Source organism: Gymnodraco acuticeps, unplaced genomic scaffold, assembly GCF_902827175.1.
Source record: "Gymnodraco acuticeps unplaced genomic scaffold, fGymAcu1.1, whole genome shotgun sequence".
NCBI lineage: Eukaryota > Metazoa > Chordata > Actinopteri > Perciformes > Bathydraconidae > Gymnodraco > Gymnodraco acuticeps.
Window position 1 is genome coordinate 2,293,422 of NW_022990772.1, and position 24,499 is coordinate 2,317,920.

The 24,499-nt window shown below is 40.3% G+C and overlaps 1 protein-coding gene across 2 annotated transcripts in view; it reads left to right on the plus strand.

The window, feature by feature from the left end:
* ctnna1 (catenin (cadherin-associated protein), alpha 1) overlaps positions 1 to 24,499 on the plus strand; it is an 86,988-nt gene that overhangs the window by 42,912 nt on the left and 19,577 nt on the right. For both annotated transcript variants that reach the window (XM_034232574.1, XM_034232573.1), the window contains exons 8-15: positions 4,270 to 4,350; positions 4,554 to 4,706; positions 9,440 to 9,532; positions 11,027 to 11,183; positions 12,123 to 12,323; positions 15,508 to 15,659; positions 21,314 to 21,424; positions 23,198 to 23,379. In XM_034232574.1, the coding sequence (XP_034088465.1) occupies positions 4,270 to 4,350; positions 4,554 to 4,706; positions 9,440 to 9,532; positions 11,027 to 11,183; positions 12,123 to 12,323; positions 15,508 to 15,659; positions 21,314 to 21,424; positions 23,198 to 23,379 (1,130 nt within the window). The remainder of the gene's footprint in view (positions 1 to 4,269; positions 4,351 to 4,553; positions 4,707 to 9,439; positions 9,533 to 11,026; positions 11,184 to 12,122; positions 12,324 to 15,507; positions 15,660 to 21,313; positions 21,425 to 23,197; positions 23,380 to 24,499) is intronic.

Genomic DNA, 24,499 nt, shown 5'->3' on the forward strand with positions numbered 1-24,499 from the left:
CCTCATACTGGCTCGTCACCATCAGAATATTGATATCTTGAACGTGTTGCGGCAGCTTGCTGTTGAAATTAACCACAGCTTTAAATCTCAGCCTCGCCTTGCTGTTGTTCTGTATGTGCTATGTATGAAAGTATACCGAACACATAAACAAAATAACAACAAAGCAAAACGTAGGTCGTAACATGTGGCTCTTGACAACATAAACTTCACGGGGGGGGGGCGGCTGTGAGGTGTGCTGCATTCTGTTATCTCTGTACAGGAGTATGCTATAGCAATGCTAACATAGGACGTCTGGCTTATATACATAATTGACATATCCTGAGTGCAGTGCTGGCATATGATGTATGGCCAGCTGCCCCAAAGTTAAATTAGGCTTCCCCCCTGTCATAGGCTAGAACAAATACTTGTTTGAGAATGTGAAACAAAAACATTTCATCTGCAGAGCTTGTTTTTTTTTTTTAAGAAGGCTTCATTTCAGCACCATTTTAGAGTGCAAAACAGAAAGAGACTTTTCTTAATTATTTAATGTTGGTAGAGATGGGTGTGAGGGTAATTTCAATTAACTACATCTGAACCAGCCAAAGACTAGATATAAGAGGCATTAAGAGGAACATGTACTCTGGTGTTCAACTTTTGCACTTCAACACCTTTTATTCCACTCATGCATCATTTACTTAAACGTGACCTCAGATCGCTTGAGCCTGCCACACCCCTCTCTGATTTATACTCGTATATTACTCTGATTACCTTGCTGCAATGTATTTGATATGGATTTTAACTCTTGTTGCAACTGCTACAGGCAATAAATTATACCTAATGAAAGCAAAGAATTACATTTCCTCTGTGTGCTTTGGCAGGAGATGATACTGAAAGAGTTACTTATACAAATCTTATATCATTAGAATTGATCTGGATTACTTTATGCATTTATACATCCTAATTCATTTCATGGCAAGAGTTTCAAGACAAGACATGTATCTGGCTGGTACTTTCCAGGTTACTGGACCAGCATGCTGCTTTCATTCTCCACGCTCATTGTGGTAGACTGGGAGATGTAGAAAAAATGAGAAACTCTTACATCTCAAGGGGCATGATGGGATTTTACTCTATTTGATGTGTGGTAGCTTCCCATTTCCAATTCAAGATGTGTAAGAGGCAGTTGTTAAAAGAAAGAATGTGAAATTGAAAATGGACATTCAATTAAGTGAACTTGCTGAAACAATATCATAGTCAGTAATCATTTGACACTTGGAGCATACTTATTTTTCATAGAAATGTTCAATAATTGAGCGGACTAGTGGTTTGTAGAAAAAGGATGTTCCTAAATCTGTCCTAAAGGAGATGGATAGAGACTCACAGGTATCATAAAAGATGCCGCAGAGAAACTGCCTCCATAATAAGCACCTGAAGAAGTGCTTTGGAAGCCTCTGGCGTGGAAATGAAATATAGGCTAGGCGTGAAGGAAATAGGAGAGAGGGAAGGGGCAGAGCAGAGTCAAGCCCCACACAGCACTGCATCCAACCAGCACAAAATCACAGGGGATTAGTGCCGTTGGATCTCCCTGGCCCCTAACCATGTACACAACCCCCCAATGGGCAAAGGGCAGTGGGGGATGGGGCAGTTCAATGCCACCATCTTCCATGGTGTTGTGTCGCAGTTGATTGGAGCAGTATAGGGGGACGAACGGCCCTGAGACCAACTGTTTCTTTGCCTTTTCTCCATTGCCCTTTCCTGTTCATCTAATTTAGCTTTAATGTTATTATCCTCCAGTATCTGTCCATCTATCTGTCGCTCACCCTGTCTTTCGCCACCTCTTTCTCTCCATCTCCACATCCTTCCTGAAAGTTTTAGATTTTCCAACATTTCGCTTGAGCAGTTTGCAGAATGTGACTGAACATGCTCTCTGCTCTCGGTGGGACCAGTAGTTGGGGCTTTGACTGCTGCATAGTGCTTAGCGTCGTGACAACTGCCAATGGTGTTGCAGTATTAAGAGACATGATTTACACAGTAAGCCATGCGTAGTAAATTAAAACCTTTTAATCAACACCATTTTCTCATTTAATATGAGGAGATTAGAATATTATTTTTGAGTGTTATTGTAGATTATGAGTGGTCATGGAGTTTAACCTTTTTACAGATTAAGTGTTTTTTTATCGACAGAGAATTGAAAAATAGATACAAATGAAGAACTATCATTAGACTACTGCAACTCCCTCCTGGCTGGTCTACCTGCATGTGCCATCCGACCTCTGCAGCTCATCCAGAATGCAGCGGCTCGTCTGGTCTTCAACCTTCCTAAATTCTCCCACACCACTCCGCTCCTCCGCTCCCTTCACTGGCTTCCGGTAACTGCTAGAATCCACTTCAAGACAATGGTACTTGCTTACCATGCTGTGAATGGATCTGGCCCTTCCTACATCCAGGACATGGTTAAACCGTATACCCCAGCGCGTGCACTACGCTCTGCATCAGCCAAACGACTCGCTGCGCCCTCGCTGCGAGGGGGACCCAAGTTCCCATCGGCAAAAACACGTGGGTTTGCTATCCTGGCTCCAAGATGGTGGAATGAGCTCCCCATTGACATCAGGACAGCAGATAGCTTACACATCTTCCGGCGCAAACTGAAAACTCATCTCTTTCGACTCCACTTCGAGCGATAGAACTATTAACAAAGCACTTTTATACTAATAAAGGACTGGCTTACCTAAAGCCAGTTGAGTAGCACTTGAAATGTTTTGGCTCTATGAAACCTGATGTACTTATATGATTCTGTTTTCTTCAAGTTTGTATCTTCTTGGTCGAACGCACTTATTGTAAGTCACTTTGGATAAAAGCGTCAGCTAAATTAAATATAATTAGTAATCAAAGTGCAGAGTTTGAAAATATTGACATGACTGCAGCACAAGCCAAGACAGTCCTTGCTTTGTTGAGAACAGTGTTTACAAGTTTCCTACAATTGTTACAGATAATATCATTTCATTAATGCAAAAAAACTACAACTGTCAGTGCTATTGATCGACACAAATGGCTTCATACCACAGAAAATGGTTTGGGTCACACCAAGAAAAACCTTTTGAAATCAAGGATTCTTGAACCAAACTGTATTTGTCCCTTATCCTCTTTGGAATTATTACAGATTCAAATCTGCCAAAATGTTCCTATACATTGAATATATTATTTAGTTTTTCACTGTGGTATAAAATAAATTAGAGATCTGGGAATTATACTGGTAAAGGTATCAACTTCAACATTTCTGGTATCATGACATTATAAAAGATAAATAACGAGCAGACATAAGAATTAGTAATTAAAATAATGGAATCCGAGCTCTGTATCTCTCATTAAGAAACTAAAGCCTGCATCACAGCTTGAATATTGTGTTCTGTACAATATGCATGTAGAGAGCTGTGGTGGCAGGAAGCTTTGGCAGGATTTGGATAGCCTCTTTTGATCCCTGCGTGAATGCAAATTAGAATTTAAATGCAGTTTACAACGGCAGCACTTAAGAGGGTGTGTTGCCTATGAATTATAGCGCTGATATATATGCAAATCAGCACTTTTTTTAACCAAAAGCAGCTGTGCCTTTTTACTGATGTATTGTTTAAGTGTGTGTTATTTATTGAAACTGTTGGCCACTGTTTGTTTGTGTGCTCCAGTGTTCGCTCACAATGCCATCATGTGATGGGAATGATTCCAGTGTTTTAACAGAGGCAATGTGGCAGATTTGACAGCTGGACTAAACAATAGTTTCTAACAAATAAAAGGAACAGAAATGAATTGGGCTTTGCAGAACACTAGCTGCACTAAAATCTGGGTTAAAATCTCGCTGGAACTTTTTACATTCAAAGGACTGAATAGAGGAATACATAGATATATTTTCGTGTCTGTTAAATTACACATTACATCCTTCATGGGATTATTCATTTCAAAACAATGCAACAATTCTTGTATCAATACCCAAAAGCATTTAACAGCATTATGACTTGACCTTATTCAGTAAGTTCTCGAAACAATATTCTTCTTTTTAAACTTTGAAATACATTTTGAATTTGTCCTACTACCCTTGTACTTTTAACTAAAATCAATAAACATTTTCTCAACTGTAAAGTGAAGCTACACAATGTTTACTGAAATGTCCCTGTAAATTGAATTGGACCTTTAGCGCGATCACAATGTATTTCATTTGAGCATCCACAACAGATGTGTTTGGAACATTGCTGTCCCTGCACCTTATCCCTCTCTAATTCCTCTGCCATGTTTATGTTTCAGGCTGGAAGGAAGGACAGGAGTGATGCTCTGAACACAGCCATCGACAGGATGACAAAGAAGACCAGAGACCTTCGCAGACAGGTTTGTGCTGAAATGTTTTCTTTAAAATCCTACTTCAATATTTTCGCTTATAAAGTTAAACATCTAGGAGCTGTGTACAATGTAGTAGAAAAAAACAACTGCAAGTGCACATTTATTTCCCCCTATCACAAATGCATAGAGGCATATATTTCCTCAACAGTGCCCTTTTTATAAATATATATATATATTGTTTTACTTCACAGCTGCGTAAAGCTGTAATGGACCATGTCTCTGACTCTTTCCTGGAGACCAATGTTCCCCTGCTCGTCCTGATTGAAGCCGCCAAGAATGGCAATGAGAAAGAAGTCAAGGAGTATGCACAGGTGTTCCGCGAGCACGCCAACAAGCTGATCGAGGTAATGTCGAATTTTGAGTGCTTTCAGAAACAAAACCTCATGTGACACAAATACAGATTATTCATACTTTTTCTGTCCATCCTATTGATTTTTAGACATTTTAGCTTCTAGTAAACGTCAGTCTTCATCCAGCTTCTCTGTTCTCTCTTTGTGACTTTTTCTCCCAAAGATTACCTCTTGATAAAACTGTAGGATTACGGCACAGCAAAAATCTATCTGGGATTGTTTTCCCAAATTGAAACAAAACAGGAAAATGTTTTCTGTGGTTTCTGTCACTTGTGTGTGACACACGATGGAAGACACACATTTACACAAAGGGGATGCGGACTCTAATATGATGCTGTGAGGATATCGTGAGCAAACAAGCAAAACAGATAAAGTGGTCATAGCAACAGATAACATTTGAAAGCGCATCCAAACGAGGGAAATGACCACCACATAAGGATAGGTGCTCGCTCTGGGAAAATGTTGTCTTTGCCACAACAGGTTGATGTTCTGCTCATTGGACAACTCCACATGATACCTACAAGGATACATATCTTAAAAGGGGCCAGGTTCCTTCTGTTTACCCCCCCTTTCTGTGCTTGGTGTCACATCTCAAGACAGGGTCATGCTTTGGCATAGACTGGGATTTTAATGGCTCCATTGCTGTAACCCAGCAACAATAACACAGACAATGGTAAGACATGGTAAGCAACAAGCTTACGAAAACATGAGTAATCCTCAGTAGTGGTATTTCCTTCGTTTTCTTGAACACTTGTGTCAAAGCATATGTTGACATTTGAAAGTGACTTCTTCCCCCTGGCAGATGACCATGAGTGTAGCTGGAGCAGGGGGGGCAGTATAAATGTTCACTGGGGAAAGCAGTGAAGCATTAGAGGGAAAAGGGGACCACACAGGGGAGCAGACCCTGAAGGCCTCTGTGTCAGAAGTGGCTTTAAAGCATGACATTAGTGGACTCCCATAATGCTCTGGCACTACATCTACTTCTAACCCTTGGATGAGATAGACGAAGAAGCAGAGCTTTGATTGAAATGTTACATATGAATGTCATTAAATAGAGAATACAGTTTTTACTTGTTTAAAGCAGTTTTTCTCACAGTGGACTTAAACTCATTTGTATTGACATAGGTAGTGTAATATGGTGCTAATATAAGTGTTAGATAAAAGCTTCAAACATATTTGTTACGCCAATAAAGCAAAGTGTCTTAAATAGACCATTACAAGTCAACAATAAAACGAATATGAAGTGTGGGGAAAAACTACAATACAGTTCTATTAATGAATGGCAGGGATAGTTATCATAATGGCTGTTGTTTTACCTGGCAAATCTCTTGGTCTATATGGACCTAGCTTGATCTAATTCAAATACCCATCAGGTAAAGTATCTTTTGACTCACATACATTAGGAATGGTAGTTACATATCCAACAACGGACAAAGTGACACTGATCTCGGGCTGTTCATATGACATCAGGAGTTGTGCATGTGCAGGCTGCCTTAGGGCAAATGGTCCATTAGATCACACACATGTGTTTGAAAGCAACATTATGACTGACCCACATTCATTTATAGGCCCCTTTTAAGCAGCTCCTCATTTGTCACAATATTGTCTTTTTGAAACCTAGTGTTTTATATAATTAAATAAAGCATCATTTCAGGTCTTACTTTATGGGCCTCATTTACTTGATGTGTCAAAGCCTGCTGACACGCTTTGTGTATGCGATCAAACTACAGCCTGTCATTTGATGATGACAAAGTTCACTTCATCATACCCTTTTAAAAGCATGATAACACTATACATGTTTTTAGTTGATGAGGAAGGGAACATGAACTAAATGGGTTGAATTTCAATCATAAAAGAAAAACTATGGTGGGGGAGGTTGGTCAGTTATGTAATCTGTTAACACGGGGGAACACAGGTTACAGTCACCACAGCAGCTAACACTAGTTGCAGCACTGAAGACCTTTGCTTTTGGGATTCGGTCTGAATGAACTCACATAAACTCATAATATATTCAGTGTTATAAGGCTGTGTTAAAATGTCTCCACATCTGAAAGGTAACTATGGCAATAAATGTTCAAATTACCTGTTGCCAAATCCATTGGGTTTTTCTGTCCCATGTTACCAGGCATTTTGAAGCAGTAATATTCATCATCTTAAGAGCAGGGGAGAAAATAGACTAAGCTTTGTGTGGTTGCCTCAAGGCTATGTTCTCAAAGGTTCCAGGGTACTCAGGACTATGTGCAGAGTTAAGCACGGAGGTAGCAGAGGAAGAATGTAGCAGTGAAAAACAGCTGTAAAGACTTTGCATCAGTAATGTCCACATATAATGTCTTTATTTGAGGCTTCAACCATGGATGTTGGTGACATTAGATAAGGGGTTGGTTACATTAGATAAGGGGTTGGTTACATTAGATAAGGGGTTGGTTACATTAGATAAGGGGTTGGTTACATTAGATAAGGGGTTGGTGACATTAGATAAGGGGTTGGTTAACATAAATGTAGTTGCTTTTAAATGACATGCCACTAAGAGTTATAGAGATTTACAACTTGACAAGTTGAGATGCAGAGATGCCTCCCTTGAGGTGGGACCAGTCGTCCAATGGATTAGTAAATCCCATAGTTTACTGTGGGAACCCTCTTTTTTTTGTTTTCTTTTTAAAGCATTAGACAATCTTACATTTCTCATGTCTTCAATGTTCAAGCCTAATGCCTTAAGATGCATTATTTAAACAATGGAAGATATTTTTGACTTAAAAATAATAAGAACAATTAAACATGTCAGTATTTTAACATGAACACTAATACACAAGAGTATGGAACATGGGATGTATTGCTATTGGTTTTTTACCACGGTATTGAATTGGTGCTGGTATTTGGATCAAATTATTGTTATTTCTGTTGGGGAACAAAAAGTAAGCTTTTAGGGAGGTGCATTTTAAAAGAAATGTTTGCACAGACTTGGTAAACTCTGACGTCCCCTGACACTCAGAATGGCATGGTTACAGCATGCTTAGTGGAAAAACATTACTTTACTTGAGGGTAAAACATTCTTGTTTGGCTTCAAGCAATGTCCCTTTATACTGAAATGTCTTCGTCCCAGTGGTATCGTGGTGAGAGCAAGAGAAAGCTTATGTGAAAGATCATGAAAGTAAAAACACAGGTCTCTCCATAAAGTGGCAGTTTTTTCTTCATGTAAGCGCTCTCTCACCCAGCCTCTCGGGTTACTGAATGTTCTCTCTGTGGTCCCTGCATGGGTTTGCATAGTGATGGAGGATGTGTTTATATCAATGTTTCAGTGCGTCACCAGCGCTGTGGTATAAGTGTGTCATCAGGAAAACTGCTCAGGAATCTTTCAGGTGGTAGTGGACATGTTCATGTGGAATGGAAGACAATGAAGAGAGGATCCTTCACACTCTCATTCACTCTGCCAGTTATGCTTCCACCGCCAAAGCTTTAATGGATTTCTTTAATAACCAGTCTTATTATTATAGATTTGTCCCACATTTCTATGAGTTTATAATAGCATTTCATCTACCAGACCCCAGGCCCACGGGGAGTTTATTACGGCCAACACGAGCAATCAAAAAAAATCACACAGGTAAAGAATAAGCCATTTTGTAATTACAAATGTTAAAATGAATACACCAGCTGTGCATTATTAACATTATTGTCACCATGATTTAGTGTTATCGATTGGAACTGACATGCCTTTGAATGCATGTAGTGCTAAAATGCAGTGTCTCATAACTGTTTCACTCAGATTTATAATACAGAGGTAAAACCACGGCTCATTTTGCTGTGCGACCCAGATCTGGGTAATTACATAGTGGAGTGAAATATAACGGATTGATGGCTGAATGTACAAAAATAGGACATGGGTTGTAATAAAAAAAACAAAAACATTTCAGTTCTTGTTCCTGCTGTAGTACAATCAGGAGCCGTTTTTTTCCTTCTGTAATTGATTACGTTTCAACCCATTTTCTGTCCTTTTGATAATCCTGCTTTGGCACAGTTCCATCACATCCCAGTCATTCTGTTTCAGCATTGTTGCCGGCACATCCCAACCAACAAATGGGAAGAGTCAGACTTTTTTGTGAATATGATTAGATACATTATGTTATTCTGGAAAATGCAAGAATATTGAAAAATAATTGTGCCAGAGCATGATTTGTTGGTCTATACAAGAAAATATACTCACAAACCATTAATATTGGCAGCCGAGAGGAAGACTTGCTTAGCTCAGCACTCCAGGTCTCACTATTTTTTTTTTTTTAAAGTGTCAGGAATGTTTGCCTCTCTGAACCAGGAGTGTAATGGCAATGTGGCAGCCGTGTGATTTAGTCACGGAGCCTCGTCTGCGAGTCCCACAGCTACAACTCGCATTTACATTTTGGGAAATCTAAAGTTATTTAGGAAAAAATATAAAACTTGTATTTTATCTACTCATTCAACATCTTTTGTTTTCACTCCTGCTTCTTCCCTTCTCCGTCAGTGCTATGTTTGTGTTATTTTAGCAGCTTTATGAGTTCATCCTCAGCAGTGGGTTTGTATTCCACAGGGATGGATTGTGTTGCAGAGCTGCTCCATTTCTGATGGATACGTTCATTATGGTAGCCTGGGTTTGGGACTCCTCTCCAAGTTTAATTATACTTTCTTTGTTTCTCAAAATAAACTGTCAGTGTCCCTGTGTGTGGCTAACAAGTAGATGTGTGTGTTTCTTGTTTTAGGTGGCCAACCTGGCATGCTCCATCTCCAACAATGAAGAGGGAGTGAAGCTGGTCCGCATGGCAGCATCTCAGCTGGAAGCTCTCTGCCCACAGGTACCGTATCTGTTTTTGCCTGCAACTTACGCCAAGCTCATTGTTTGTGCACCTGTTCCACATTGTCCTTTTAATAATAGCACAAGTATCTGCCAATATATTCGATTAGTTTATACAGGTAGTGGAGTCAATAATGAAAGACTATAATTCAAATTGCAGCGATAACGATTGAAATCTCTTTTTTTTTTTACTCCAAATGTGCAGGCCTGCTTAAATGCGATTAAGTGTTTCATAACCAGATACAAATAATATTAGTTAAATAATAGGTCTAGTTTTCTTGAAATGTTTCGAATCTGGTTGTTACAAATACAATGCAGCCTAATGTCTTTCAGTGTTGTGATCCTGCATTTGTGCTAGAAAAGGTGGTGGAGAGAAATGGACACAACACTGTGAGTGGGTGTTGTCCTACTGCCCACAGTGTATTCATTTAACAATGATTAAATAAAATATGGAAAATAGTCACAAACCTGCCACATTAAAAAGTGGCATAGCTCGAGGTAATGACACAATCCCACGCTGGTTTCCCACCTGATTTTTGTTGTTAGTTGGATCATACAACCATGCCAAATCTAATTGCTACCTGGCATTGAATTCCACGTCTCTGTGCTGGGGAACTAGACATTTGCTTCTCCCTGATACGGAGAGGTACTGTGCACAAATAGGAACACAATACTTACATAACATATATCAATATAGGCCATTTATTTTCATATGAAGATGTGCATTTGTTTACATGGATCGACACACTTTGTGAAGCAAATGTAAACTAAAACGGAACAGTAATAAGACTAGGGCTGCAAGTAGTGATTACTTTCATGTCTGTACACCTTTCTGTTGTTTTCTCAAATGATTGATTAATTGTTGAAAAATCTTGGTCACTGTTCCAAAGCCCGAGATGACTTCCATTTCTGTTAACAACTCAAATCCATTCAGTTTGCTTTCATAGAGGCGTGAATAAACTATATTCACATGATATGATGCTGCAATCAGAGCCTTTAAAACAAATTAAGATAACCGATTAATGCATTATCAAAAGGTTGCCAATGAACTCAGTATTTAACAACTAATCAATTCATCTTTGCAGCTCTAATCAAAGCTGGAAATGTTTTGATTTCACAAAAGATGAAAACAAATCAATACCTCAAGTCTTTTCCATCTGTCCACTATTAAGCCCATCTTTTCAAACCCCTTACCATCTGAACTAGCAGTCTCATGTGTGCCCCTGCCAGCTCTCCATGGTGCTGCCACTCCTCCCCTTAATATCATCTAATGAGTCCCATCATTCTCCCAAAACAAGCAGCTATTAGTTTATTTCATTCACTCGTTCAAAACCCTCAGTGTCTCTGATCACTCCCAAGAATGACTTGGCTTCATGCTGCAGTCCCAACATTGGGGTGGCAGAGTGGGGGGGCTTCGCGCAATCAACCTATGCTAATGTTTTGCTGAGGGCTATGCTGTAATGGAGCTTTAATGGCTGTAATTGGGTGATTACAGGTGATTAATGCAGCGTTAGCCCTCGCTGCCAAGCCCAACAGTAAGGTGGCCATGGACAATATGGATCTGTTCAAGGAGCAGTGGGAGAAGCAGGTCCGCGTCCTCACCGATGCTGTTGATGACATCACATCCATTGATGACTTCCTCTGTGTGTCAGGTGAGTGGTACTCTTGTGCCATGTTGGAGCATCATCCCTTTTCTTACCGTCTTAAAAGATCAGTGATTATTTGTGATCTACTTTCAACGTAAAAGCAGACACTGTTGATTTGTTGACTGTGCTTTCCAGTCAGATTGAAGATGGATATACACAAAGCACTTTAGACCATTATGAAGAGGAGGTAAATGGCTGTAAAGTATCCATGGTATTAGTCTTTTCTGATGAGAGCTATGCATACAGAGGCTGATTGGGCTGTACAGAGGAAAGCACTGAAGCATCAGCAGCACTACGTCTGAAATTGACATCCTGTCACGTGTGTTAAAGCACACAAATGGTTTGTCGGGCGTACCCTTAAAGAGTTCTCGTTAAGCATTAAGCAGAGTGACTTCTCTCACCTCAAACCAAGGACGGACTGTGATTTACACAGTGGACATTTGCATTTTACAGGCTCAGCCCCATTAATAAGCAGTCAAAGAATTTGTCTTCAGCCCTACACATCCTGTACCGGAGCTTCCTTTTGGCCCTCTTAATTTGAGGATGAAGGCTGAGGGGTTTCCTGACATGATGTGTTTTATCAATATCCCTCACGTGTTTCATACTTCATTAAAGCACGCGTTTCTACTCTTTTCCATTTTGCACTATTTTAATTGTGTTTTTATTTTTTATAAATTGTCTTTTATGTCCTATATATATATATATTTTCTTTTTTTTGCATTGTTTGAGGAGCTCGGGACTTGATATTTTCATTGCCGTAACTACACTGTAGCTACTGCGCATATGACAATGAAGCCTTTGAGTCTTTTGAGAAAATACCATTTCAAGTTAATCTCCTCACTTATGTATTTGCACACAAGCAGGCTGATGTCATGTTTGGATTAAAGTGTTTGAGTAATACCAAGCATATACGCTGCTAAGTACAACAACATTTTATGTCCCCAGAGAACCACATCCTGGAGGACGTGAATAAGTGTGTCATCGCTCTGCAGGAGAAAGATGTGGATGGTTTGGATCGAACTGCTGGGGCCATCCGCGGCCGCGCTGCCAGAGTCGTCCATGTGGTCACTTCTGAAATGGATAATTATGAACCTGGAATCTACACAGAGAAGGTCTTGGAGGCCACCAAGCTCCTCACTAACCAAGGTAACACAGAAACTGCATTATGTCATGAGCCAGAAAATAGTTATGCTTATTTCTGCCATAACGGAGCGTCCACACTACAGCTTAAAAAAAAGCTTGGAGCTGGGCGTGTCTGAAGCTTGGGGATTTTATTCAAGCAACACGACCAACAACCAATCACATGAATCTCCCGCCCCCGACATACAAAGCAAAAACCCCCGGGGATTTTATGGGAGCAATATATATATAAACTCCCCAAACAGGCGAAAACCTACCAGTTTCACCCACTGTCTCTGCCACCTCCCTCCATGCCTGGTTCCTCCGGTTTGTATCCCGGTAGGTGAAGAGGGTCTGTTCATAAAAAACCGGGTGATTTGCTACGGCGATAATTAGTTTCTCCTCCATCTTTTTTTTAAATATAGAAATGAACGGCGGGATATCTATATAGACGCGGTTTGATTGGCTACGGCTTGAGCTGTCAGATTTTCCGAAACGGGATTTGATTGGCTGGCGCTGGCTACTCCGGCGGAGACGGACCGCTATGCTACCCACAATTCAGTTCGACGAAAAAGCGAGGCAACGTGACGTCACTCCATTCAAAGTGAATGGGCAGATTGAAGCTGTCGACGCTCTAGACGCTGTAGTGTGGACGGGCCGTAAGACTGCATTTACAAACATTGAAATAATTAGGATTATTCATATGATTAATATGTCAGCATTCACTTGGATACACCAGGAATGACTTCTCTAGCTCTTAAATTATTGTAGCACGTTTCCCTATTCTCAAAAGGTTGGTGACCCCTGCAATATAGTGACTTGGACTCAGAGCTACCTGAATAATAATATAGATCGCAACAAGCGTGTTTCCCAGTTTCAACCCCCAGGCGCTCCTGTGAAAACAGCCCGCTTTGGAGGTGCAGAGTTTCATCTGCTGATACGGTCTAGTTGCTATGATATGAAATATAAGCCAAAGTAAAAATGTCTACATATGGTGGAGTATTTGCTCTGGCTTTTACTCTGGATAAAGGGAAGGCTGATGCACGTATAGTGAGGTGCATTCAAAAGGGAGAAGCTGTGTTCATGAAGCGAAAAAAAGAATGCAATGGCCGCTCCAGGGATACCAGTCTGACTAGAAAGAGGCTAAACATGACTGCCTCTTTTCTCATGTGTCCTTACCTTACCTCGTCAGTAAGTACAACATGCTCTTTGAGTTTGATGCTAAATGTTGATCATCTGAACCTTCTAATCATGCGAGGGATGTGTCACTTTGTCCATTTCATGCCTGATATTGTGTTTTAAACAAAACCACGCCCTGATCTATCCCCTAAGTTATTTCTCTGAAGTCTTTTCTCTAAGAGCTATTTACCTTTTCTGTGAACTTTGAATGTTACTGGCATTTCTATCCTCCAGAATTTCCTTGGAAAGCTGCATTTTCTGTAAAGTGAAGTTGACTGCTGCTTTCAGCCCTTCCTGTATTTATTATTTTTGCTGCATTGTTAGATCCAGCCAGCTCTCACTCAACTGACACTACTGATTTGCAAAGCCGGCACTATGTAGTTGTCAGATTCCTCGACGATCTAAAGTTGTATTGGAGGAGTTGTTTTTGTCCATATTCTGTTCTTTTTCATTATCAGCCAATGTGTGAGTAGCTTCCATCACGAGCAAGCTAACAAGACGGCAGAACAATTTGTCGGGTGTCAGATCTGGAAACTGTTCTTAAGTGTTTGCCTATTAAAAATCAGGAAATCCAGGCTGTAGCTGAATATGGATTTTTATGTTGGCTTTCGTTTTTCATGATGTCAGCTCCAAAATAAAGTGATGGAATTCAGATTCAAACTCGCTCTTTAATGTCACATTTCTGCTCTGACATGAGCTGACAACCATGTGACAAATAAAGGCAGGTATTTGAGCATTATACCAGGCACGAATTTAAAGTTTTCATCGGTATATGTGCGGGAAAGTTTTCAAAAGTTGAATTGCATCAGTATGTGTGTCATTTCATGAGTTTGAATGCATTTTTCCTTTAATTAGAAAATGGTTGTAATTATTAATATCGTCCTTTCAAAAAGCTAATGATGACAAAAAAAGATCTGCAATCTTTGTCCTAACAACTGAATACAAAGTATTGATTGCAATGGAAAAATGCAGGGCATCTATTTGACAAACATTGTGTGTGCTAGTGTTGAATAATGTGTGATGGATTTGGTAATAGGGTTGTGCCACGGAGAGAGAAAGAAGAAAGCCCTGGAGTTCATTACCTTTACATTTGACAAGAATGACAATACCTTGTTGCTAATTTTTCTCTTTGAATGTGGAATCATTTCAAATCATCAGTGATGGGGAAGTGATCGCTTTGACTGAACCATCGCAGTACTACCAGATTTTCAATTTTCATTTGAATATAATATATACATAGAAGCCTTCAGGTCATAAACGCTCTGAAGCACAAACCCAAATCCCATGAAGTCCCAGCCCAATCCTAAATTATGAATTTGATATGCTATGAACGCATGTTCTAGGAGCCCTTTGGAGCTCTTATTATATCGTCAATGGGGCAAAGTACAAGCCTACTGGGAGAGCTATCTGAATTATTTTCTTTAAAATTCTGTTATGCAAATTGTGAATCTATTCCCCTGCGTCTTTTGTTCCCATACAAAGCAAGAAGGCAGTAAGTAAGTCACCCAACAAAATACACCCTTTTGAATTCATCATTAAAAGGCCACTATCTTCACTGGCACACTAAAACTCAACCTCGCCTTGCTTTTCTTTTAAAGCGATCATATATGATATCAAATATTATTTCCTCACTAGACTGATGTTGTTAATTGTTTATGTCAGGTAGCTTTTGATAACCTGCTTTCTCAGGAGGATTGTGTTAATTATGGATAATGAGGAATCTGAGCAGAGGCACGCTGCTTAAAACAATTCTCTCCTCAGTGCTAACGCTTTCACATTGGCTTGTTTTGGAGGGGGTGGCTGGACAGTTGGTTTTGACCATACTTAGCTCTGTTTTTGTTTGTTTTTTACTTTTTATATTCTTGTGGTTAAACACTTGCCCTCCCTCCCAAGGTGTCTGTTTGTTCTGTTATTTTAGGCTGTGCTTTCTTTGGTTATAAACCTTCCTTCTCTTAGTTTTTTTTGTAGCGAATCTTCATCAATATTGTTTTCTTTCCCTTCTTCCTCCCGACCTTCGTGTCACCTTCGGCAGTAATGCCGCGGTTCACAGAGCAAGTGGAGTCTGCGGTGGAGGCCTTGAGTGCAAACCCCACTCTACCTGTGGATGAGAACGAGTTCATCGACGCGTCCCGTCTGGTTTATGATGGAATCCGCGACATTCGCAAGGCTGTGCTTATGATCAGAGTAAGTTGCACTGTTTGTTTTCCGTTGGTTTTTAAGATTTATTTGTATTATCTTCCCCCTGTTCTGTATAACATCTGGATATAGCAAGAGGCAACTTTGACCTTTTCTTCACTAGACGATGGACAGAGTTGAAGCTGTCAGAAGTAAATAAATACTGTTCCACCTTATAACATGTATAGAGCAATCTGCCTTTGGACACATTAAGAAGCTGTAACTCCTAAAAACCTGTTTCACGGTTCAATCAACGGTACTCATTTAATGATTACAATCTTTTCAGGATTTTGTAGATAATAACATAAACATAGTAAGAGAAAATGTAATTCAAATAAAGCAAACATTAAGAAACATTAATATATAATAAAAATAAGCTGCATTAAAAAGAATAATACATACTTTTCCAAATACACACGAAAGCATGTACAAACATCATTAAATATAAATATTGGACTAAACAAACTAAAATAGAAATGAATGAGCTCTGCTGTTACACATAGATATAAATACTTACACATAGTTCTGTGGTCCAGATGCTCTTTTTAATGGTATGAGAGAAACTGTATGTGCGTGCAGGAGCCAATGATTAACTTGTCTCATGCTAGAGCATACCTAATTGACCAGTCTTGCAATCTAGTGCAACGACAGCCTTAGTTGTCTGCGGGTTAATGGCCTTTGCTTGAGGGGAACTATAACTGAGACAGATGGTAGTTGGGTACCTAATTGACTGACAATGAGCCAACAACAAAACCCACTCCAGTTATAAAAATAAATGGATAGTTCTTAAAGCTTTATAGTATAACTAGTTTGACTACTCAATATAATTAGATCCGGTATACAGTGGGGCAATAAAGTATTTAGTCAGCCACCAATTGTGCAAGTTCTCCCACTTAAAAAGACGAGAGAGGCCTGTAATTTCATCCTAGGTACACTTCAATTATGAGAGACAGAATGGGGGGAAAGAATCCAGGAAATCACATTGTAGGATTTTTAATGAATTAATTGGTAAATTCCTCTGTAAAATAAGTATTTGGTCACCTACAAACAAACAAGATTTCTGGCTCTCACAGACCTGTAACTTCTTCTTTAAGAACCTCCTCTGTCCTCCACTTGTTAACTGTATTAATGGCACCTGTTTGAACTCGTTATCAGTATAAAAGACACCTGTCCACAACCTCAAACAGTCACACTCCAAACTCCACTATGGCCAAGACCAAAGAGCTGTCAAAGAACACCAGAAACAAAATTGTAGACCTGCACCAGGCTGGGAAGACTGAATCTGCAATAGGTAAGCAGCTTGGTGTGAAGAAATCAACTGTGGGAGCAATTATTAGAAAATGGAAGACATACAAGACCACTGATAATCTCCCTCGATCTGGGGCTCCACGCAAGATCTCACCCTGTGGGGTCAAAATGATCACAAGAACGGTGAGCAAAAATCCCAGAACCACACAGGGGGACCTAGTCAATGACCTGCAGAGAGCTGGGACCAAAGTAACAAAGGCTACCATCAGTAACACACTACGCCGCCAGGGACTCAAATCCTGCAGTGCCAGACGTGTCCCCCTGCTTAAGCCAGTACATGTCCAGGCCCGTCTGAAGTTTGCTAGAGAGCATTTAGATGATCCAGAAGAGGATTGGGAGAATGTCATATGGTCAGATGAACCCATAATAGAACTTTTTGGTAAAATCTCAACTAGACGTGTTTGGAGGAGAAAGAATGCTGAGTTGCATCCAAAGAACACCATGCCTACTGTGAAACATGGGGGTGGAAACATCATGCTTTGGGGCTGTTTTTCTGCAAAGGGACCAGGACGACTGATCCGTGTAAAGGAAAGAATGAATGGAGCCATGTATCGTGAGATTTTGAGTGACAACCTCCTTCCATCAGCAAGGGCATTGAAGATGAAACGTGGCTGGGTCTTTCAGCATGACAATGATCCCAAACACACCGCCCGGGCAACGAAGGAGTGGCTTCGTAAGAAGCATTTCAAGGTCCTGGAGTGGCCTAGCCAGTCTCCAGATCTCAACCCCATAGAAAATCTTTGGAGGGAGTTGAAAGTCCGTGTTGCCCAGCGACAGCCCCAAAACATCACTGCTCTAGAGGAGATCTGCATGGAGGAATGGGCCAAAATACCAGCAACAGTGTGTGAAAACCTCGTGAAGACTTACAGAAAACGTTTGACCTCTGTCATTGCCAACAAAGGGTATATAACAAAGTATTGAGATTAACTTTTGTTATTGACCAAATACTTATTTTCCACCATAATTTGCAAAAAAATTCTTTAAAAATCAGACAATGTGATTTTCTGGATTTATTTTTTTTCTCATTTTGTCTCTCATAGTTGAAGTGTACCTAGGATGAAAATTACAGGCCTCTCTCGTCTTTTTAAGTGGGAGAACTTGCACAATTGGTGGCTGACTAAATACTTTTTTGCCCCACTGTATGTTGAAAAGTAAGTGGATTTGTTTTAACTGCATCTAATGTATCCAGCACCTAATTAGGTATTTACTTGGGTGAAATATAATGTGCTGCTTGGTTGTATTATGCCATCTTCCATTATTTTCAACACTTTAATCTTTTGAATTGGAATCATTAGTCTTGACAGCACATTTTCTGTTGACAATGGTGCTCAAAACGGTGCCCGGGCAACCATGAATAATGCTGCTCAGACAGACAAAACCAAAGGAGAGGGGGACCATTATGCTGTATTTGCATTATAATAAGCAATTGATTTAAGATGGAGGTTTTAATTAGCATTCTTGAGTTGGACTGCAAGGCAGAGAACTACATTCACTTTCCCTCTGCCCTGGCTCCTCTCTTGTTATCCAGATTGATTAAGCTGTTAACATTGGGCCTGTGGGGCGGGCTGAGCTCAACCTGGTGGGTAGGAGTGTGTATGTGTGTGAGTGCAGGCGTGCATGTGTGTTAAAAAAGGATTTCCCAAAAATCTTGCTTGCTTAGAATCAGGGTTGCAAAGGGGCGGAACATTTCCGGTACATTTCCATGGGAAGTTAAGCTGGGGAAGTTTGGAAATATTCCATATTGGAAACTTTCCATGGGAATGAATGGGAACTAACTGGGAATTGAGGGTAATGTAATCGAATTGTATCGTATCCAAGCATAAATATAAACGTTTTGTCATAAGAAAACATCCATGCAAAATGATACAATTTAATAAAAAAAAACATGACATTTCAACAGATTTATTTGTAAGTAGAACAGAACACGTTTTAATTATTTTATTAAACAATCATTTGTTCAAAAATGAACAAAAATGCACCCCCCCATCCTGTAGGGGATGTGGTCTCAATAGCAATGCAGTGTGCTATGTGCATGTGAGGAATGGCATGGATATTCAAGTGTACTTGAATGGCATCTGTTTGTTTTAGTCAAGATTATGCTAAAATATACTTTCCCCAACTATGTTTAAGTTCCCTATGAAGAGCCAACCTTCAATTTAGAAAATTCCCCGTTTATTCCCGTTAATTCCCGTGGAAAATGTCCATCTTTGAAAATTCCCGGAATTTTGCAACCCTACTTAGAATTCATCCGTGAGTTACATTCTGACATTGTTTGCTGAGCAAGAGATAGTGATGAGACTCAACTCAAACTTAAGCCACTATCTTAAAAGAAAAACGATGCAGTTCCCCATGGGTTTGCCAAGGTTTCTTGATCAGGTGTGTGAGGTAATTATCCCAGATTGTGGTGTTTATTCCGAAGGAAGGGCCTCAGATGATCAGCTGGATAGCTGCAACTTTGCTGCAGCATCTGCACAGAAGTCCACTTACACTCTCCTACCTGCTGTTGTTTGTAATGAAGTTGGGCAAGTGTAGCAAAAACCATGATTCCTCTCGAGAAGAACCCTTTCCCGCTGAACTACCCTTCAGTGGCACAGTTTATAGATGAAACTCGGCATGTTTCACTCTGAAATATGAAATATCACAAATCAGCTGAGTTTAGCACTACAAGGCAACTTCTGTAGAGGGCATGTCCACACACACACACACACCCACTTGCACATTCTCTAGCCATCTCACTATAAAGCTCACATGCACGCGTGGCACAGTGGCCCACTCTTAAATCAGAGCAGACAGTTGTGTGGTTGGGGCTACTTAAGATGGACAAGTCTTTAACTTCTGTAAGTGGCGCCCAGACGGTTCATGTTGGCCGTCCCCTGGATATGTGACAGGCGGACAGAGCCCTCTCCCCACCTACAGCGACATCAGAGAATATGCCTCCCAGACATCAAACTGTCTCAAAGTCAGGGTTGCTGCTGACAGTGACACCTTATGATTTGTGCTGTGCATCACAGCCCAAGGTGAATTTTCTGGCTCAGTCCTTAAAATGAAACCTGCTCCTATCGCAGAGGCTACCAGAAGAATGTCACAAAAAGAATTGTAATAGACATTTTGACTGTTGAAGTGTCCCGTTCACATCAGCAAGCAGATATGATATGAAATACTAGAGCCTTCTTTCAAGGGCTGTCGCAATGCTGTTATTACAGAACATTTATCTTCTTCTCTATTACACTTCAGAAACAGGTGGAAATTAATATTTCAGCTTGCAGGCAGACAGTGGAGGGTCTGAACATTCCAAAATTAAATATTGATTAGTGTTTAGCCACAACATGAAAAATTGTATAATTTGCTTCAGCAGCAGTGCTACCTTTTCATAACCCCTTTTAATTAAAACGGTAGCCTATTGTTGTCAAATCTCTCCAGTAGTGTCCCATCGGGTGCTCACTATGAGCTATCGTTTCTGAGCCTCCCACATTCATAGGTTATCTGTTGCACAGGCCACAGCAGGTGATATCTGCGCCCCACTGAGCAGCATTGTCTGGGTTGAAAGAGATGCCTATGAGTCACAGTTACAGCTTTGTATCCGAAACCCATACCCCCATTCCCCTGAGAACAAGAGCATCTCTACATTTCATAAAGCAGTGTAAGGTTGTTCAAAGACCTTTAGCTATTTTTAGACGTGGGGCTCCAAATCCATTACAGAAGGGAGGTATTGAGACAGCTGGATAAGCACAAGTAGCGGCACAGGCGTGATAATGCACCTTTATCATCTTCCCTGGGCCCGTATCACCACCAAATACATTTCCCTGTCAATCAGCATTGTATTTTGCCTCGAGCATGACCTGTCGAGATAGAAATCCTTGGGAATATTAATAGTTATGGGGGAAAAGCTTGATGGTGGCTTGTTTTGCATTCAAAGCTGGGGCAGAGGTGAAGGATCAGAGATGAAGTAGCAACACTCTTAAAGAACGGCTCATGCCTCACACGCCTTTCCACAGAGAGCAGCAACAGATGGGACTCAGAAGTATTTTGCCCCCAATATGTTTCATACCAGCTTTTTCTCTCTCCAAATGCACATGCTGCACATCACACTTGATTTACAAATGCATTTAGAGTTTATGGTTTCTTGTAAGGAGCTATGGGGAAGAAAACATGTATTCGATGCTGCCCTTGCTGCAGCGTCAAGGCATTTCTCTTAGATGGTAACCAGGTTGGTTATTTGATAGTGCTCAAAAGGCTGTAGTGTGCCAATATTCTTTTATGTTTTCCCCTAAAAACGATCTGTTTTTACTGACCTTTCCCTCTTGTTACTGCTCTCCCCCCCCCCCCCCCCTCCTCTCTCTGTTGATCCATTACAGACTCCAGAGGAGCTGGACGACTCTGACTTTGAGACTGAAGACTTTGATGCTCGCAGCAGGACCAGCGTGCAGACGGAGGATGACCAGCTTATTGCCGGCCAGAGTGCACGGGTAAGATGTCAATCACTTCTTGTGGTATTACCAGACATGTATTGCTCTTATCTCCTGCCTCTAAAATCGTACACTTTCAAATAGCATCAATAATACCTGATTAGAAAGTAACTACATATGTGAAGAAAAAAAAACGCCCAAACATTTGATTTGAATTTACTAATGAACCATAGATGTACTCTCTCTCTTGCAAATGTAATAGTAAATTAATATAGCTCGTTTAGATTAGAGGAAATATGTAATGACTCGCTTGGTACATACAAATATAGTTCAGAATACTATAATCACAGGACCAAATTATCACCAGGCTGTAGTTTCAGAAAATAATTGTACACATTTAGAAAATTAGTCACACCGTTTATTGAGGGTCGTTTGTGATTGTACGGTCATGTGAGCGCTTTCAGAGGCGCTGTTGTTCTCTAAAACACTCCACCCTCATACTTGCTGTTAATTACGCAGAGTTGGCTTAACGCCACCATACCTAACGTTTTCCCTCATACCACCACCACCTCCGTTGTGTGGAAAGCAGTTGCTACCCACAACTCACTGAAGTAAAATCAACACTTCAAGAGATCCAACTCCAATCTTGTTGTTGTTGGAACCAGTCAATTTCTGTTGCTGGTTGAATGTTGAGGTTACATTTTTCTGCAGCCTAGCTCATAACAATACAAATTAATTCTGTTGATGTTTGCCCTCTTTATAAAAGCTGGGGAAATAAAGTGTTTACAAAATAAAGAGTAATGAATTAATCTCAAAATTCCCTAATGGTGGAGCGACCCCTCAGTACATTTCCATTCTGTTTGTTTTGTTCTCCAAAGCTTATCCGGATGTTTTTTAGGTGTGGGCTTTTCATATTTGCTCTGCCCTGAACAGCTTTGTATAAGCTTAGGTGACTCTAGAGAGAGACTCCCATTTACCAGTAATGGAATGAACGCTCACGCCATGATATTCGATTTCCTGCTCTTAAGTGTCTGCCCACTTCGGCCTCACAAGCTCATTCATTGAATGTCTGATTGCCTGTTTGGAAACTGCCCTTTAACCGTCAAGCCCAAGAGGATTGATAGAAATGGCGCTAAACACATTTGCACATGATATTAAGTACCGCTAAACAAATGCCCTTATATTGATCTCCTTCTCTGGCCAGCAGGGCAAGGAGTTCAATAGATGTATATTTTTCCAGAAGCTGTCACGTAAAATTACTTAGTGGCTGTGAACCTCCTTTTGAACCCAGAACAAATCCCCACTTAACCTGGGCCAATCAGGGAAATGTCTACTTGAGAGCATTGGTGATGACATTTATTTACAGAAAAGAGACATTTTTTTTGTCTTAAGATGCAAATATACCAAAAACAAGAGACATACGCTACACCTTTTTCATGTGCACCAATTAAGTTGACTGCAGCCCAATTCAACAGCTGAGCTATTAATTCTGCATTTACAAATACAACGAAGTATTATCACAATTTCACCAAACTGTCGATCTACTAAGTTATATGGGAACAGTATGCCGGCTATACTCAATGCAAAATAGATAAATAACTCTTTACTTTTTACTTGTTCTTGGGCAACTGCACACATCATTGAATTGCCTGATTTAAGCAAGTGTAGAAATGTAAGAATAGTAGTATAGTGCACCATAGTGTCACAGCACCATGCTCTTCCATGGAAACCATAGGAGATGATGTAGAACAAAATGCCCCGGAGACAGCAATGGCCTCCCTAACAGTATGTTAGTATGCTAACCCTCTCCGCTTCCCATAATTCCTCCTCCAGGCTGTCATGGCCCAGTTGCCCCAGGAGCAGCGGGCGCAGATTGCCGAACAGGTGGCTAGCTTCCAGGAAGAGAAGAGCAAGCTGGACGCAGAGGTGTCCAAGTGGGATGACAACGGAAACGACATCATTGTGTTGGCTAAGCAGATGTGCATGGTCATGATGGAGATGACAGACTTCACCAGGTGAGTGCGGACAAACAAGCTTGGCTCACACCCAGGGCCTTTTGTCCTCTCTCCTAGCTGCTGATGGCCCATTTTTTAATTGTAGATATTTGTCCTGGCCTCAGCAGACATCTGAATGAGTGGTTTGTGTGATGACTGCACATTTGTTTACATATGTCATCCCACAGTCCTCACATTAATATTCCAATAATAGTGCCATTCAAGCAGAATGCCTCCAGGACAAAATGCATGTTTAAGTTAAGCCAAATACAATCACCCTGTAAGCCTACTTTTTTTCCCCCAACATTCGCCCGTATCTCAATATTAATGCACCCAGTTTAACACTACTGTTCATGCATCAACGCGCTTCATTTCCCCTAAGCAGCACTGTATGTAGAATTGTATTTTCTTGATTATTTTCCCTTCCTCCCCTAATCTTAATATGCACAACCATAAGCAGTGCATCAAATCTCTCTCTCTGGTACACGAATAAAGCTGGTGTGCACTGTAAATCTCACTCTGCAGAGCTGCTATAGGGTAGCCATGTTCCCCCTTCAATGGTTTGTTGGGACAATAAACATAGAGAAATTAGAAAAAACTAAAACTCTGCCTCTACTTAACAAATGTGTAACGGTGTTTGAATCTGTGGTTACAAGCAACTTTCAAACGTTTCGTATTTCAGAAGTATTGATTTAGCAGAAATGCAGTTTGTTTGGCAACTCTTGCTAGTTTAACCAACTACTTGAGAGAGATGAAACATGTATTTCTTAATCATCACATTGGCTTCACAACATCAAGGATCCAAATAAAAGTGAAAGCATGGAACGACCACCGAAATAAAAACAGAATATTAGAAGCGATGTTTAACTCCAAGATGAATCGATACTCTTGCTCAGACAACATTTATGTAATTTCTTCTCATCTTGCTAAATGTTTTCTTCAAGAATCCTGCAGCAAAATCACAACAAGAAAGAAGAACTGATATGATTTATAAACGGCATGTAATTTATTTTTTATTCATTTAGAATTTTATATTTAGTAGTTATGTAATTGTGTAAATGTATTAATAACATCAGAATTCATCCCTAGGTGTGGTTCTATTAAGACTTTCTGATGAGCCTTGGCCAGCATTTCTTAACTC